Source organism: Somniosus microcephalus, chromosome 27 (assembly GCF_052327205.1).
Source record: "Somniosus microcephalus isolate GS21.2 chromosome 27, FLI_Smic_1.0, whole genome shotgun sequence".
Classification (NCBI taxonomy): Eukaryota; Metazoa; Chordata; class Chondrichthyes; order Squaliformes; family Somniosidae; genus Somniosus; species Somniosus microcephalus.
In genome coordinates this window covers 11,553,233-11,570,393 of record NC_141013.1, presented here as the reverse complement: position 1 = coordinate 11,570,393, position 17,161 = coordinate 11,553,233, and the positions used below count along the sequence as shown (strand labels likewise).

The following is a 17,161-nucleotide window of genomic DNA, read 5'->3' as shown; positions in this document are numbered from 1 at the left end:
CACGGGGAGAGTGGAAGAATCAGAAGAGTACGAGCCGGGCCCACGGCTGTCCCGTGCAGCATGTTGACATGACAACCCACACGCCCTGCTTCATTAAAAAAAAAATACAAAGGCAAAATACGTCGGATGCTGGAAATCTGAAATAAAAACAGAAAATGCTGGAAATACTCAGCAGGTCAGGCAGCATCTGTGGAGAGAGAGACAAGAGTAAATGTTTCAGGTTCGATGACCGTTCGTCAGAACACACACACACCCCAAGGGGACGAAGGGTCATCGACCTGAAATGTTAACTCTGTTTCTCTCTCCACGGATGCTGCCTGACCTGCTGAGTATTTCCAGCATTTTCTGTTTTTATCCCTGTTTAATGAATGCAGTTGACAGCCATACATTTCTCTTGTGATTGCTGACGTAAGAAAAATACTAAGCACTTGGTTTGAGTGTAAAACAAGGCTTTAATCAACTGTTTCACCACCATGAGTTTCTAGTTACATCACTAGTTCCTGGTTACAAAAACGTCCTGAGCAAGCTGGGCCCACGCCCGAGTATTTATACTTTCCCTGGACGGCGCCACCAGCTGGCCGCCCAGTGTTATCTCATGAGTCATTTCTACATGAATGGTAAAATTCATGACAATCCATGTGGAATGTGTCACGCTGGAGTTATCCACCAGCAGCTGAGTTGATGGTGTGGGTATAAATAGCAAAACACTGAGCCACTGCAGAACAAGGGCTAAAAGAAAAAACTTGAATGTTAAAAATATCTACAGAGACACTGAGGGCGTTTTTAACCCTTCCTGCCTGGCGGAAACTGGAAGGGCCTGCAGTGAAAATCGCCCAAGTTACTAACCCGCCCTGGAGCTGCCGGGAGCTGGCGGGATTGTATTTTAACCTGCTCTCCTGAGCAGGCGGCAAGGACAGCCGCCCAAAGTCGTCGGGGGTCCTTTTTAACATATGGATGCCGGGCCCTGATGATGTCAATTCTTGCTCGGAGGCCTGAACCTAAATCCACAGTGTTTCTCACTAGGCCCACCCAGCGCGGGAGCGGATTGAGGCCAAAAAATGGGTCCAAAAAGGTGCATTTAACTTCCTTGTGGGGTCTGGAGGTGCAGGGAACCAGCTAACCCGCCACCACCACCCAACCGGATCCCCCAAGCTACTGACCTGCAAACAATCAATTTAAGATTAATTGGGAACAGATTGTCTGAGTGATGGGTTGTGGTACTTGGTGGGGGGGGGGGGGCAGGGGGAGGAGGGGGAGGTGTTACCAAGGCCCTGCAATAGTATCACATTGTTTTTAATTAATATAATGGATGACAATGTCAATTGGGGTTTCCTCAATGTCTCAATAGGCAAAGACAACTCCTGGAGTGGTACCGGGCCAGATAGACTGGCTATTTGCTAATAGCCAGGTTCCAGGTTCAGTTCTCTGTCTGTGTAGAGTTCAATGTTCTCAGCAGTTGGCCGGGGAGGGGGGGGGGGGCGGGTGGTGGTGCGGGGGTCTACATTTGGCCTCAGCACCCTGGGCTAAGCAGGGAAATAAAATTAGCAGGGCTCCCACGCTTCTGATTGCTAAACAGTAATGAAATCACAAATTTGGGGCTGGTAACAGTTTTTGGCACAGCAGTAGCACCGGGAGGAAGACTCCTACACCTCCTGGCTCCACATTCAGCTAAATATTTTTAACAAACTTACCTTTTTGGTAGTGGCCTGCAACGGTCCCTTTAAGGCCCGTTGGTTAGGCCTCATGTAGTCCGTGTTTTCCTGAACACAACCGCCTCGGTGTCACCTGTATTCAGGGCAGTGCCATTTGGCAAAGGGGGGCCTCATGTATTTGCATATCCAAGGAGCCTATCGCCTTTGTCAGGGGTGGGCCTTGGACACTTCTTTATCTGCCTTTACCAATATGGCGGGTGGCGTACTTTTGGCGTGTACTGAACTTGCCCGCCATATTGGATGCTTAGGTGCCCATTTTGCGCCTGAGAAACGGGCGCGGCACCATCAAATTTCTTGGCCTTGGCCTCTTACCTAGATTTCACAATAAAATAAAATGAGACCATCGCTTATTGCTTTATTGAGAAAGGCTCGCTATCAGGATTCCTTTTAAAAATCAAACCAAGACAAAGTATTTTGATCAGCTTGAAGTCTTTGAGTTATTCTTGATTTTTTTTTAAATGTTAGTCTTTAAATAGTGAGTTCTGGCAGCAACCACTGGTTACTATACAGGATGTCCTGACACTACATCCGGCTCACGGCCGATGCTATCCAGGCGCTAAAAGCAGCGCTCGGCCCTGATGCCACTTGGTGTGTCGAGGAGCTCAAGCGTGTGGAGCGAATCCGTCCGAGCTGACCCCCCCTGTTCGGAAGGAATTCTTCATCGGGCCCTGAATCTCCCCTCGGGAACCTCCACCTCGCAACTTGAGCCTTCCCTTGGAAATCCACTCCATGCCATTCCAGTCGGCGCGGAGGGGTTTCCTGTAAGGGCTGCTCCTGCACACTCTCCGCTTTATCATCCTCGCCTGCCATCCGGACACGCCCTGGCATTCCACCTTACCATCTGGTGGAGTGGGGTGTCCCCAGTGGAGGGCTCTCTACGCGGGAGTCCTCCCCTGTTCCACCGGGGACCTGGTGTGGAGGGTGTTGTACGGAGCAGTCGTGTGCAAAAGGGTTTTACGCAGATTCACGGACTCCCAGGCTGCCTGTAACTTTTGCGGCCTGGATGAGTCCGTGTTTCACGTCTACATGGATTACATAAGAACATAAGAACATAAGAAATAGGAGCAGGAGTAGGCCAATCGGCCCCTCGAGCCTGCTCCACCATTCAATAAGATCATGGCTGATCTGATCCTAACCTCAAATCCACTATCACTCCACATCCCTCCCAAACCCATGTGATCTCCTGGGAGAGGCGAAAAACCAGATTAAAAAACCCAATGGGCAATTTGGGAGAAAAAAATCTGGGAAATTCCTCTCTGACCCATCTAGGCGATCGAAACTCGTCCAGGAGATCACTGTCCCTATATTTTCTACAGTACTTACCTTCTGTAAAAGGTGATCTCCACCCCAGCCAGGAACAGGAATAGAACCATCTCCTGAAATCTAACACATATTTAGAACACAAGAAGTAGGAGCAGAACCAGGCTACATGGCCCCTGGGCCCGCTCCGTTACCCACAGGGCCACGACCGTTCCGAACATAGACTCATGTCCAATTTCCTGCCCGCTCCCCGTAACCCCTAATTCCCTTTACTTCTAAGAAACTGTCTATTTCTGTTTTAAATTTATTTAATGATGTAGCTTCCACAGCTTTCTGGGGCAGCAAATTCCACAGACCTACTACCCTCTGAGTGAAGAAGTTTCTCCTCATCTCAGTTTTGAAAGAGCAGCCCCTTATTCTAAGATTATGCCCCCTAGTTCTAGTTTCACCCATCATTGGGAACATCCTCACCACATCCACCCGATCAAGCCCCTTCACAATCTTATATGTTTCAATAAGATCGCCTCTCATTCTTCTGAACTCCAATGAGTAGAGTCCCAATCTACTCAACCTCTCCTCATATGTCCACCCCCTCATCCCCGGGATTAACCGAGTGAACCTTCTTTGTACTGACTCGAGAGCAAGTATGTCTTTTCTTAAGTATGGACACCAAAACTGTATGCAGTATTCCAGGTGCGGCCTCACCAATACCTTGTACAACTGCAACAATACCTCCCTGTTTTTATATTCTATCCCCCTAGGATGGGCTGCAGCTCCTCTTCCACTATTTGAAGGGACGGCTCCTCAACTTCCGGCTGCACTTCAGTCCCCATGCTCCTGATCTTTGGCCACCCGGTGCGGAGGGGAGGTGGGCAAGTCGGAGGACCTCCTCACAGGGCTGCTCCCGGGCCTGGTAACAGTGGCCATCCACAGGCCCAGGCAGCACACGGTCGACGGGATCATTCAGCCCGACAGCCCGTCTCTCTTCTGCGGCAACGTCCACGCCCGGGTGTCCCCGGAGAGGGATCACGCGGAATCCACCGCTACGCTTGAGGTCTTCCGCGACCAGTGGGCACCACAAGGACTGGAGGGCATTGTGGACACTGGTAATAATATCATGATTTAATTTGCTAAGTTTCCTTTGCTTTTATTTAGAATTTGGATTGGATTGTTTGTGCCCCTTTAAATAGGGGGCACTTTTGTTAATTTGCTTTTTGATTGGTGTCATCTAAATTGACCAATCAGAAGAGGAGAAATGGGTAATCTGATGATGAAACCAAATTAGTATTCACACAACTGAGGTTGAAGTTCTGGAATTAATAATGAATCAATTGATGTTAATTCAGCTCCCTATAAGGCCATTAAAAAAGCAAACCAAACACTGGGGCTCATTTCTAGAGGAATAGAATTGAAAAAGTACAGCAGTTACAGTAAGCCTGTATAGAACCTTAGTTTGACCACACTTGGAGTGCACATCTGTTCTCCATATTGCAAAAAGGATAAGGAGGCTCTGGAGAAGGTGCAGAAATAGTTTACAAAGATGATACCAAAATTGAGAGGTTATACCTATCAGGAAAGATTGAAGAGGCTGGAGCTCTTTTCTCTTTTTTTTAAAAAGGAGAAGGCTGAGGGGTGACCTGATTTAGGTCTTTAAGATTATGAAAGAGTTTGATAGGGCAGACAGTGAGAAGATGTTTCCACTTATGGGGAGTCCAGAACTAGGGGCCATAAATATAAGATAGTCACGAATAAATCCAATAGGGAATTCAGGAGAAACGTCTTCACCCAGAGAGTGGTGAGAAAGTGGAACTCGCTATCATAAGACGTGGTTGAGGTGAATAGCATAGATACATTTAAGGGAAAGCTAGATAAACAGATGAGGGAGACGGGAATAGAGAGATTACAAAATGCTACCGTTCAGAGGGACCTGGGGGTCCTTGTGCATGAAATACAAAAAGTTAGCATGCAGGTATAGCAAGTAATCAAAAAGGCAAATGGAATGCTGGCCTTTATTGCAAGGGGGTTGGAGTATACATAGATACATAGATACATAGAAGATAGGAGCAGGAGTAGGCCATTCGGCCCTTCGTGCCTGCTCCGCCATTTAATGAGATCATGGCTGATCCTTTAATTCAGTATCCCGTCCCCGCCTTCTCTCCGTAACCCTTAACCCCTTTTGCCCGTAGAAATATATCTAATTCCCTCTTAAATATATTTAATGAGCTGGCGTACACTGCCCTCTGTGGCAATGAGTTCCACAGGTTCACCACTCTCTGAGTGAAGAAATTCCCCCTCATCTCTGTCCTAAATGGTTTAGCCCTTATCCTTAAATTATGTCCTCTAGTTCTGTTCTCACCCGCCAAGGGAAACATTCCTTCTGCATCCAGTCTGTCTAGACCTGTCAGAATTTTATACACTTCTATGAGGTCCCCTCTCAATCTTCTAAACTCCAGTGTGTACATCCCTAAACTACATAGTCTCTCCTCATAGGTCATTCCCGCCATTCCTGGTATCAGCCTGGTGAATCGCCGCTGCACCCCCTCCATGGCAAGAACATCCTTCCTCAGATGAGGCGACCAAAACTGTACACAGTACTCGAGGTGTGGTCTCACCAGTGCCCTGTACAGCTGCAGCAAGGTATCCCTGTTCCTGTATTCTAACCCTTTTGCTATGAAGGCCAGCATACCGTTTGCCTTCTTGACCGCCTGTTGCACCTGCATGCTCGCCTTCAGTGACTGGTGTACAAGAACACCCAGGTCTCTCTGTACTTCCCCCTCTCCCAATCTATTGCCATTTAAATAATAATTTGCCCTCCCGTTCCTGCACCCAAGGTGGATAACTTCGCACTTGTCCACATTATAGTGCATCTGCCATTTATCCGCCCAATCGCCCAGTCTGTCCAAATCGCTCTGGAGCTTCCTGGTCTCTTCCTCTGAGCCCACCCCACCTCCTAGTTTAGTGTCGTCTGCAAATTTGGAAATGCTGCATCCGACTCCCTGATCCAGGTCATTAATGTAAATTGTGAACAGCTGGGGGCCCAGGACAGATCCCTGTGGTACCCCACTTGTTACTGCCTGCCATTCAGAAAATGAGCCGTTTATTCCAACTCTCTGTTTTCTATCTGACAGCCAGTTCCCTATCCACGCCAAAACTTTCCCCTTTATCCCATGAGCCTCAATTTTCCATGCTAATCTTTTATGTGGGACCTTATCGAAGGCCTTTTGGAAGTCCAGGTACACCACATCTACTGGCTCTCCCCCATCTATTCTACCAGTTACTCCCTCAAAAAATTCCAATAGATTAGTCAAGCACGATTTACCCTTTGTAAATCCATGTTGACTCTGTCCTATCCTGTCCCCATTTGCTAAGTGCTCCGCTATTTCATCCTTAATGATGGACTCCAGCATTTTGCCCACAACTGATGTAAGGCTTACAGGTCTGTAATTACCTGCTTTTTCCCTACCCCCCTTTTTGAATAGTGGGGTAACGTTAGCTACCCTCCAATCCATATAAAAGCAGGCAAGTCCTGCTACAACTGTACAGGGTATTGGTGAGACCACACCTTGAGTACTGCGTACAGTTTTGGTCTCCTTATTTAAGGAAGGATATACTTGCATTGGAGGCAGTTCAGAGACGATTCACTCGGTTGATTCCTGAGATGAGGGGGTTGACTTATGAAGAAAGGTTGAGCAGGTTGGGCCTATACTCACTGGAATTTAGAAGAATGAGAGGTGATCTTATTGAAACATATAAGATACTGAGGGGACTCGACAAGGTAGATACTGAGAGGATGTTTCCCCTCATGGGGAAATCTAGAACTCGGGGGCATAGTTTCAGAATAAAGGGTCGCCCTTTTAGAACTGAGATGAGGAGGAATTTCTTCTCTGTGGACTTCTCCGCCCCAGAGAGCCGTGGAGGCTGGGTCATTAAATACATTTAAGGTGCAAGATAAGGGAGTGAAGGGTTATGGGGAGCGGGCAGGGAAGTGGCTCTGGGCCCAAGATCAGCCATGATCTTATTGAATGGCGCAGCAGGCTCGAGGGGTCAAGTGGCCTATTCCTGCTCCTATTTCTTATGTTCTTATGATATGTTGATAGGGGGAGATGAAGTAAGGTGGGAGGAGGCTTGTGTGGAGCATAAACACCGGCAGAGACCTACTGGGCCGAATGACCGATTTCTGTAAAATTCAATGTAATCCTATGAAGATCTGTAACACCCAACCAATGGGGATTATAATGAAGTAACCAGAACTGACTACTGAGCAAACTAAATGGATGTCAAATTTAATCTGATATCTATTCAACTGAATGATTTTTCAAAGGGTTAATTAATAGCAGGAAATGATTACAATGGTACAATCTAATCTTTGGGTACAGTGGCCATTGAAACCAAGAGCATGAACACGAGGGGTCAAGAAATATCATCTGGATCCTAGTGTATTAAATATTTTTAAACTTGTAATCCTTTCTCATTATTCCCAGTCCAGGCTGGACATCCTTGCACCAAAATCAAAAGTATAGCAAGAATTTTTTTTTAAACGGCTCCTTCAAAAGGTTTTTCTCAGAAGTAGTTTAGAGATTTAAAAAAAAACTTTTTTTCTATTAACCTTTCACCTCTGCACCCAGGTTCAAATTGAGGCTGGTCTAATGGAATGAAATTCTCCTGTCCATTGGGTCCTCTTGGCTGGAAAGAGCTGTGTCAACCCAGTTTCTTATCGGATACAGAACAAGTGGTAATTACTTCACACAGGATGATAGCTAGTGGAAAGAAAGACTTGCATTTATATAGCGCCTTTCACGACCACCAGACATCTCAAAGCGCTTTACAGCCAATGAAGTATTTTTTGCAGTGTAGTCACTGTTGTAATCTAGGAAATGCAAGAGCCAATTTGCGCACAGCAAGCTCCCACAAACAGCAATGTGAAAACGACCAGATAATCTGTTTTTGTTATGTTGGTTGAGGGATAAATATTGGCCAGGACACAGGAGATAACTCACCTGTTCCTCTTCAAAATAGTGCCATGGGATCTTTTACGTCCACCTGCGAGAGCAGACAAGGCCTCTGTTTAACATCTCATCTGAAAGACGGCACCTCTGACAGTGCAGCACTCCCTCAGCACTGCACTGGGGTGTCAGCGTAGCTTTATGTGCTCAAGTCCCTGGGGTGGGAACTTGAACCCACAACCTTCATGACTCAGAGGCGAGGGTGCTACCAACTGAGCCACAGCTGACACTGTGGAGTAGAAGGATTCAGAGAAAGGCAACACAGAAGATGACACTTTCTTGAGCAGCAAGTGATTAAGTGTTGACATGGTCCAGTTATTATGGGAATTTAAAAGCTGGACTTGGAGGTGGTTTTGCACAAGAACAGAATAGGAAATATATTATATTATAATAGAAATAAATAGTGGATACTATTTTACATTACAGAAGCCATGAGCTAAACACAACTTAAAAGGGCTTCGTAAGAAATGTAATTAAAGAATCCTTTGTGCTTGTTCACACAGTGTCAGCTTGGCACTCTCACCTGGTAAGCATACTGTGTGTCCCAGTCCCACATTAGAACTTGACCTCACCATTTAAGGTGTCTCTCCATCGCAGTACTGAGGGAGTCCTGCATTCTGGGAGGCGCTGACCTTTGGATGAGAAGTTAAACTGATGTCCCTCTGCCTGTTCAGGCGGATGTTCCATGGCACTATTTGAAGAAGAGCAGGGAATTCACTGCATCCTGACCAACATTCCTCATTCAGCAAATAACACCCAAAAAAAAAAAGATTTATTGATTATTCATCTCGCTGCTGTTTGTGAGATGCAGCTAGCAGAGAATGTGTATGCCTACATAGCACCCGTTTCCAAAAAGTAATTTATTGTGCGTACTTTGAGATGTTTCAATGACTTAAGGAGTTGCGACATAATGCAAGTGTTTCTTTGGTGATCGAGAGGATGGTTAGAACCTAAGCTATCTCCATGGTCCCCTAACTGAGCTTTTCTGTAGTCACTAGTGAATGTTGCATTTGTGTGTGAGATTGTTAATGAAGGTTGAGGATGGGACTCACTTGGAATTGGGTTGAGAATGACGAAGCTCATTTTACATTGGGTCCTTACAGACAGCACAAAGAGAGGATGCTCCTTCCATCAGTCTGTGCTCAATTTGAACTTCAACCTTATAGAAGTTGCAGGGAGATGATACTGTGCTGGTCCCAGTGCGAATCCCGCCCAACTCTTTTGGGTGGGAACTGGAGTCAAGTGATGAATCTCTGGATTTGCTGGCCTTGACATTCCTTGCTCGCAAGCAGAATAGGGGCCTTTTAAGAGTTTTGATGCTTGAGGTTGGTACACCATAAAAAGAGATTTGCAGTGAGAGTAGAGTCAGCTGGCATCACCATCTCATACACAATTAGAGGACACCATTCTAGAAGTAGAGTTCTCCAGATCCCTGAGGTAATCAATTACAATAGGTCATTTTTGGCACTTAAATTAGAATCTGTTACAGGGAAGGCAGATGAAAAAGCTGAATTGGCAAACTGTAGAAAAAGGACAAGGACAAACCTGTATCCATTCTTTGGAAGACTGCCAAAGCTTACCTTAGGGAGTGTATTATAGCATATGCCTCATGATGGGAAAAAACATGATAGATTAAATCTGGAGCTTGAGACTAAAATAGGTGAGCCTGAGCATACACAAGTTAAATCCAGGATAGTTTGCCAACAGCATCTCAGCAGCATTATGGGGAAGCAACAGATGGAGGATAGATACAGGGAAGGAGGGGCAATCAGAGGGCGAGCATTAGTAGCCCACTCAACTAACCTCCTAGTAGCTGGCGGGGGGACGATTGCCAGCATGCCTGGCACCTCATGCACAGTTAGGAGAGACTAAGGAAATGGGAAAGAAAGAAATCATATATATATATATATGTATAGATGTGGTGTAAGGGTAGCAAGCCTCAATGAGTCTCAGTGAAATGAGTCTCTGTCACAAAGAATTAAAGTACATCTGTCAAAGTGGCTGTACCCTGTAGTGCCCACTAATTACATGGTTCCCATTTAGTGGATGTGCTAGGGCAGGCTCCCTCTGAAAATAGTTGCAGAGTATCCATTTTAAAGAAGTTAATTTTGTAGGGTATATCCCCTCCAATTCTTTTTTATTTTTCTCCCTTCTGGGGACTTCCTAAGGCAACACATACCACTTGAGCCTGTAAGGAAGGGGCAGATAACATTTTCCCAGACCCCCCTCTCAGTGCCACTCTGAATCAACCTTCTGGGACATGAGATCCGGGGATAACCCTTCCTCAGTGTGGAGGCACTCAGCCTATGCCTGATGCTCCCTTCTTTCCGCATGCCCCCCACCCCCACCCCTTTGCAATACAGCTGAGATGGGGGAATTCACACAGAGGGACTGGTATCTGTAGCGGATCCTCATGATGTTTTGGGAGGAGCCTCACTGCGGATAAGAATTGATACAAAATGGAACTCCAAGGCTGCATTTGACCAGCCACCTGAAAGCTGAAAACACAGGAACTAGGAGGACCGAGCGCCGCAAATAAAGAAGGAAGACTTGCATTTTATATAGCACCTTCCACGACCTCTGGACGGCCCAAAGCGCTTTACAGCCAATTTGTAGTCACTGTTGTAATGTAGGAAACTTAGCAGCCAATTTGCACGCAGCAAGGTCCCACAAACATCAAGGCGATGATGACCAGATAGTTTCTCCGTCTTAGTGATGTTGGTTGAGGGATAAATATTGACCAGAACAGGTGCAACTCCCCTGCTCTTCTTCGAAGTAGTACCATGGGATCTTTTATGTCCGCCTGAGAGAGCAGACGGGGCCTCGGCCATCCAAAAGACGGCACCTCCGACAGTGCAGCACTCCCTCAGTAACTGCAATGGAGTGCCAGTCTAGATTTGGTGCTCGAGTCTCTGGAGTGAGACTTGAACCCACAACCTTCTAACTCCGAGGCGCGAGTGCTACCCACTGAGCCGCAGCCAACCACAAACAAGCACATCAAGGGCGATTCTGGGATCCGGCCCTCTCGACAGGAAGCATGGGCTGATCCCCAATTCTCTGATCTGCGCTCCCTGCTGGTAGCACGGAGTCACGGAACCGCTCCTATAGGTATCTTGCTTTAAGAAAATGAAAGCTTTTGTGGCAATTCAGTAGAACACTTTCCTCTCGATCAATTGACACCAGTATCTCTACTCATTTGTCACTTCTCAGGGTCTTCATCTTGCTCAACAAAACTGTGAGGAGGTATTTATGTGAGGGTTAACCCTCGGAGGATAACAGAAAAGTGTCTTAAAATGATACAAGATTGCTTTTCTTTTCATACCGTGTTGTTGTATACATGCCTATACTTTATGAAGGACGTCACACACATGGTCACGAATAAAATACTGAACGTGTCTGCTTGAACGAGAATCTGACCGCTCGAATTGTCCCTCACTCGCCTCACTGGTTTCTGGTAGGCTTCCCTGATGACTCCACTGGGGAATGCTCTTCCCAGTGTGCGCTTCGGGAGCTGGGTTCTATCCCTGGTCTGTGCTGAGATCTCAACTAGGGAGGCAATTGGGGAGCCTCTGTGGATCTGAACACATCTGGACTAAGGAGAAGGAATGACCTTAATTAGAGTTCCCATTACTGATTTAATACCAAGTGACCCATTGTAGAAGATAAGTGTGTGTGAGATGTCGGGTTATAGTAGAATTGGGTTCAGTTGTGATGCCCCTGTGATTGAATAGAACTACAAGCCAATGCTTAATAGGTATGATCCTGGTTGAACCATCAGCGGGACACTGACCAGTGCTCAGTGTAGGTGGGCTGCATAATTTTAGCACTGAGTGCAATTGGGAAGTTCCCAAGTCTTGGTTCTTGCCAAGCTGCACTCGTAGAATCATAGAAATTTACGGCACAGAAGGAGGTCATTCGGCCCATCAGGTCTGTGCCGGCTGAAAAAGAGCTAGCTATCCAGCCTAATCGCACTTTCCGTAACTTTGCCGGTTACGGCACTTCAAGTGAATATCCAAGTACTTTCTAAATGCGATGAGGGTTTCTGCCTCTACCACCCTTTCAGGCAGTGAGTTCCAGACCCCCACCACCCTCTGGGTGAAAAAAATTCTCCTCAACTCCCCTCTAATTGGTTGGGTAAATGGGTTGTAACCCCACAGAAAGTGTGCACTCCATATCGGACAAACCAAATCTCTACCTGTGTGGATTTCTCAGTAACTTGGTTTGATGGTTATTGATTCATTATGAGCAGAGAAGGTTAAGGGGAGATTTAAGAGGTGTTCAAAATTATAAGGGGTTTTGATAGAGTAGACAGGGAGAAACTATTTCCACTGGCAGGAGGTTCGATAACCAAAGGATAAGATAATTGGCAAAAAATCCAGGGGGAAATAAGACTTTGTTTACGCAGCGAGTTGTTATGATCCGGAATGCACTCCCTGAAAGGGCAGTGGAAGAAGATTCAACAGTAACTTTCAAATGGGAATTGGATAAATACTTGAAAAGGAGACATTTGCAGGGCTATGGGGAAAGAGCAGAGAATTGGGACTAATTGGAGAGCTATTTCAAAGAGCCGGCACAGGCATATGATTCTCTGATCTCTGCGTGTGTCAGACACCAGTGACCCAAAATAAAGAGAACCGAATGTTGAATAGACTGGTGACTTTCACTGAGCCATTAGAGCGCTCTGGGAACTGCTATTTAAAACTGAAATATAACCTTTCAGGCAACACACTAAAACACAACTTTTGAAGCGTTCATTTTTTGGGGGCTGAGAGACAGCAATTCCTTTAGGGAAAAAAAAACCTAGCGTCAAGGTGAACTTCTTTTCTATCCAAGGACAGGAGTCAAACGTTTCTGAGCGACACCGGAGAGGCAAATTATTTCTCCTGTCTACCGCTAAGTGCAGGGAAGTTCACAAATTTATTTACAAGAGAAACACAGTGTTCACAGACTTTGTTAGAATCTCATTTCTCAGAGGTCCTTCGCTCTTTATTTTGGTCAAGGTGTTTTCATTGAACTCCGTGGCACACATCATCCGCCTTTAGCTCACACGGGGCCTGGTTCTCCTTCACTGTGGCCCCTCGGCAGATCCGATATTCACCGTGCTTCCTAAAGGGCTTCTGTTCGCAGCCTGCCCAGCTGCCGGATGTTGGATGAGTTGGGATTCAGTGGTCTTCCCGCTCCTTTGCCTGCTCTCCAGGTAAAGAAGGCAAGGGAAGGAAACATAGAAACATAGAAGATAGGAGCAGGAGTAGACCATTCGGCTCCTCGAGCCTGCTCCGCTATTCAATGAGATCATGGCTGATCATCCAAATCCAGTACCCTGTCCCTGCCTTCTCCCCATATCCCTTTAGCCTTAAGAAAGCTTTTGGGAGGCAGGGTTGTCCCACTTTCCTTAACCGCGAGTGAAAGGGGCCCTGTTCAGGTAGAACTGTTGGTCCTATAGATTTACTGTAGGGGGGAAGTGCCTGGCCTCCACTTGGCAACTACCCACAGCAGCACGATTGAAATCGGGAGGTCACTGTGCGGGGTAGTCACAGGCTCAGACCCGTGCCCCATCACTCGGTGGTGTAGCGCACCATGGCACTCGAGCAAGACATTGGCTGTGATTATGACCCTTGGCAATACATTAGTGGGTAGCATTGATTAACCCCTTTTTTTCCACAAACGGTATAAAGTTTTCAATAGTCATTCCACAGTCATTAATAAGGTCCTGCCCGTGGCCTGGAAACAAAAACTTTGAAGAAAAAGTTGTTTTTGTTGAAAAGTTTAAGAATACACCATCTGGGAATTAGTACGTTTTTTTTCCTCTCCATCCAAAAAAAGAAATGTACAAAATAAACGTAAAATGTTTTTTTTATAGGACAGATTCCATATTTTCACACCATTCATGGTCCTCAAGGTTGTAGATAAATTTGGTCTTTTGTGTTTGAGGTTGGTTGGAGTCCCGCCCTACAGTGTCCAGTGTTAGGGTGGACGCAAACAGGTCGCTTGCAGTCAGCGGCTGAAGATTCCCCTCATCATCTCTAATGTACTTGCCGGCGTTCCTCCTCAAACAGTGCCAGGTCGTCGTGTACAGGATGAATGCAAATGTCTTCAGGGTGATGGCGATGCTGACGTAGAGGTACCGATAAACCACGTTATCGTATAGCATACACGCTCCCAGCTCCCCGCAGATTGTGGTCCAGAACAAGCAAGTCGAATCGATGCCGGCGCCAAAGATGAGAGGAGGAGGAATGAAACCTGTCAGAGGGAGGGAACGAAGATAATAAAATGCAAAAAAAAGTTACACAGAAACAAATAGAAAAACTGGCCAACAGATAAAAGATTATTTCATCAAAGGGTTATGTACTGTATAATATTTTTTCTCTCCCTCCCTGCTGAAGCTCTGGACCAGGCTGAGGCAAGGTTCCATGGGAGCCAGGTTGTGAGTGAATTTCTTGTTCAGTTGCCCAGGTGACTTGTAGCGTCCCTACTGTCTGCTAACTTGAGATGAGCATGTTGTGCATCAAACCGGGTACCCTTCTCAGCTACAAAAAGAAAATACTGCAGATGCTGGAAATCTGAAATAAAAACAAAATGCTGGAGGAACTCAGCAGGTCAGGCAGCAGCTGTGAAGAGAGAAACAGAGTTAACATTTCAGGTCGATGAGCTTTCGTTCTGACGAAGGGTCATCGACCTGAAACGTTAACTCTGTTTCTCTCTTCACAGATGCTGCCTGACCTGCTGAGTTCCTCCAGCGTATTCTGTTTTTATTACCCTTCTCATCTGTTTCTCAGCTCCACCTAGTGCAGTGTATTTCCCAATTGAACCATGAGGGGGCCTGATGAAGGGATGAACTGAAATCGGGATGGGGGGACGGGGGCGGGGGGGGGGGGGGGGTCAGTGTGTGGGGTAGTCACAGGCTCAGACTCGCGCCCCATCACTCCGCTATGTAGTGTGCCGCACCATTCCAAAGTGTGACACTCGAGCAAGACATTGGGCCCTAAGGAATCCAAAAGTACGGAAGGAAGTGACTGTGGAGAAATGGGGTTAACTGGATGGCATCCTTCGGAGGTCCTTGGATGCAGAAAGCCAGCACAATAGTAAATGTGATTCCAATCTTCAACGAAGCAGAGATACCAGCCTGGGAGTCGGAGAGCAGTTCATAATGGGAAAGGTACTTGCACCCATTACAAATGAAGCAATTAAGGATCAAGGGTTTTTTTTAAAAAAAAGAACGAGTACAAGTTCATGAGAAGGATGACGGGCTTAGAAAATCTGATGACATTTGTTTGAGGATGTGATCACAGTGGATGGAAATATGATTGATGCCTTATGTCTTGACTTTCAGAAGCATTTGACAAGGTGCTCCATGAAAGATGTAACAAAGATGAGGCTCATGGAATCAAGTCGCAAATTGGATAGAAAACTGCCTTTGCATGAAGAAGCATTGAGTCGTCGTGAATAAGAATAGTTGAAGCCACAACCAGTGATTAATGGAATCTCGCTGGGAACAGTTCTGAAACTTCTGTTAATATTTCCTAATGACCTTCACAAATATATGGCAATCAGAACTGTGCAGGAAAGTAAGATATACAGCGGAGAGAGGGATATCACTCAAAAGGGAATCATATCTTGACAGATGAGCGGCACATGATACTCATGTAAATGTTAGGTAATTCAGATAGCTGCTAAGCCCAGTGAGTCTAAACACTCAGCCAAAGCTACAATCATCATGCAGATAAAATAGGAGGAAGACTTGGGTGTGATAGTTGACAGATTATTGACAAAGATCCATGGTATAAAGCAGTAGTTGTCAGCATATGTTTCATGTACAGTTGGATTCATAGAATAAAAGCCCCAACTAATTAATATTAAGACTTTGTAGATAACTCTTGAAGTGTTGCATCTAGCTCTGTATTGACAAGGAACAGAAAAGGGTGACTAGAAGCATTCTCGGGCTCAGATCATTGAACTGAATATTCAACACAGAGCAGTCCACTTAATCAGTGTCCCTGCCACTGGACTTAATGTCCAACCCCTCCACCACTGGTGCACTGTGGATGCACTGCGACAACTCAGCAAGGCGAGTCTGTCAGCACCTCCCAGCCCTGTGACCTCTACGGCCAAAAAAAAGGACAGGAGCAGCAAGATTATGGGAACATCACCACCTCCAAGTCACATAGCATCCTGACTTGGGCATACACTCGCGTTTCTTCATCGCTGATGGTTCAAAATCCTGGATATATCCCTACCTAATGCCATTGTGGGAGCGCGATTGTCCTATTTTTGGGACAGATATTGGCAACTGTTGCAGTGGCAAGTTTTGCATCATTTCATAGCAATCTAGCTAATTTGCTATGAACCTTGAGCCATAGCAATTAGGCAGCAGTCTGGCATAAAAGGAGTGAAGCAATTAAACTTACAATATCATTTTATGTTACTGACATTCCACATCAAATCATGGCATTCTTGCCATGGAGGGAGTGCAGCGAAGATTCACCAGACGGATACCTGGGATGGCAGGAATGACGTATGAGGAGAGATTGGGGCGATTGGGCTTGTACTCGCTGGAGTTTAGAAGAATGAGAGGGGATCTCATTGAAACTTATAAAATTCTAACAGGACTAGACAGACTAGATGCAGGAAGGATGTTCCTGATGGCGGGGGAGTCCAGAACCAGGGGTCACAGTCTAAAGATGAGGGATAAGCCATTTAGGACTGAGATGAGGAGGAATTTCTTCACCCAGAGAGTAGTGAACCTGTGGAATTCTGTACCACAAAAGGCAGTTGAGGCCAATTCATTAAATATATTCAAGAAGGAATTAGATATATTTCTTAAGGCTAAAGGGATCAAGGGATATGGGGAGAAGGCTGGGACAGGGAACTGAATTTGGATGATCAGCCATGATCTCATTAATTGTCAGAGCAGGCTCGAGGGGCTGAATGGCCTACTCCTGCTCCTATCTTCTATGTTTGTATAAACCCTTATTAGAAAGGGTGCAGAGGAGGTTTACCAGAGTGTTACTGGGGATGAGGGACTTCCGTTATGAGAGGTTGGAAAAGTTGGGACTGTTCTCCTTGGAACAGAGAAGGTTGGGAGATGACCTAATAGAGGTTGTCAAGATGATGAGGGGTTTTGATAGAGTAGATCGAGAAAAAATATTCCCTCTGGTGAGTGGGTCAATAACCAGAGGTCAGAGATTC

The 17,161-nt window shown here is 46.0% G+C and overlaps 1 protein-coding gene across 3 annotated transcripts in view; it reads right to left on the bottom strand.

Moving 5' to 3' along the window:
- Nucleotides 1–13,812: 13,812 nt before the first annotated feature.
- The window catches only part of slco3a1a (solute carrier organic anion transporter family member 3A1a), a 235,140-nt gene continuing 231,791 nt past the window's right edge, over nucleotides 13,813–17,161 (bottom strand). For all 3 annotated transcript variants that reach the window (XM_085968513.1, XM_085968514.1, XM_085968515.1), the window contains one exon: nucleotides 13,813–14,215. In XM_085968513.1, the coding sequence (XP_085824639.1) occupies nucleotides 13,830–14,215 (386 nt within the window). In that variant the 3' untranslated portion in view covers nucleotides 13,813–13,829. The remainder of the gene's footprint in view (nucleotides 14,216–17,161) is intronic.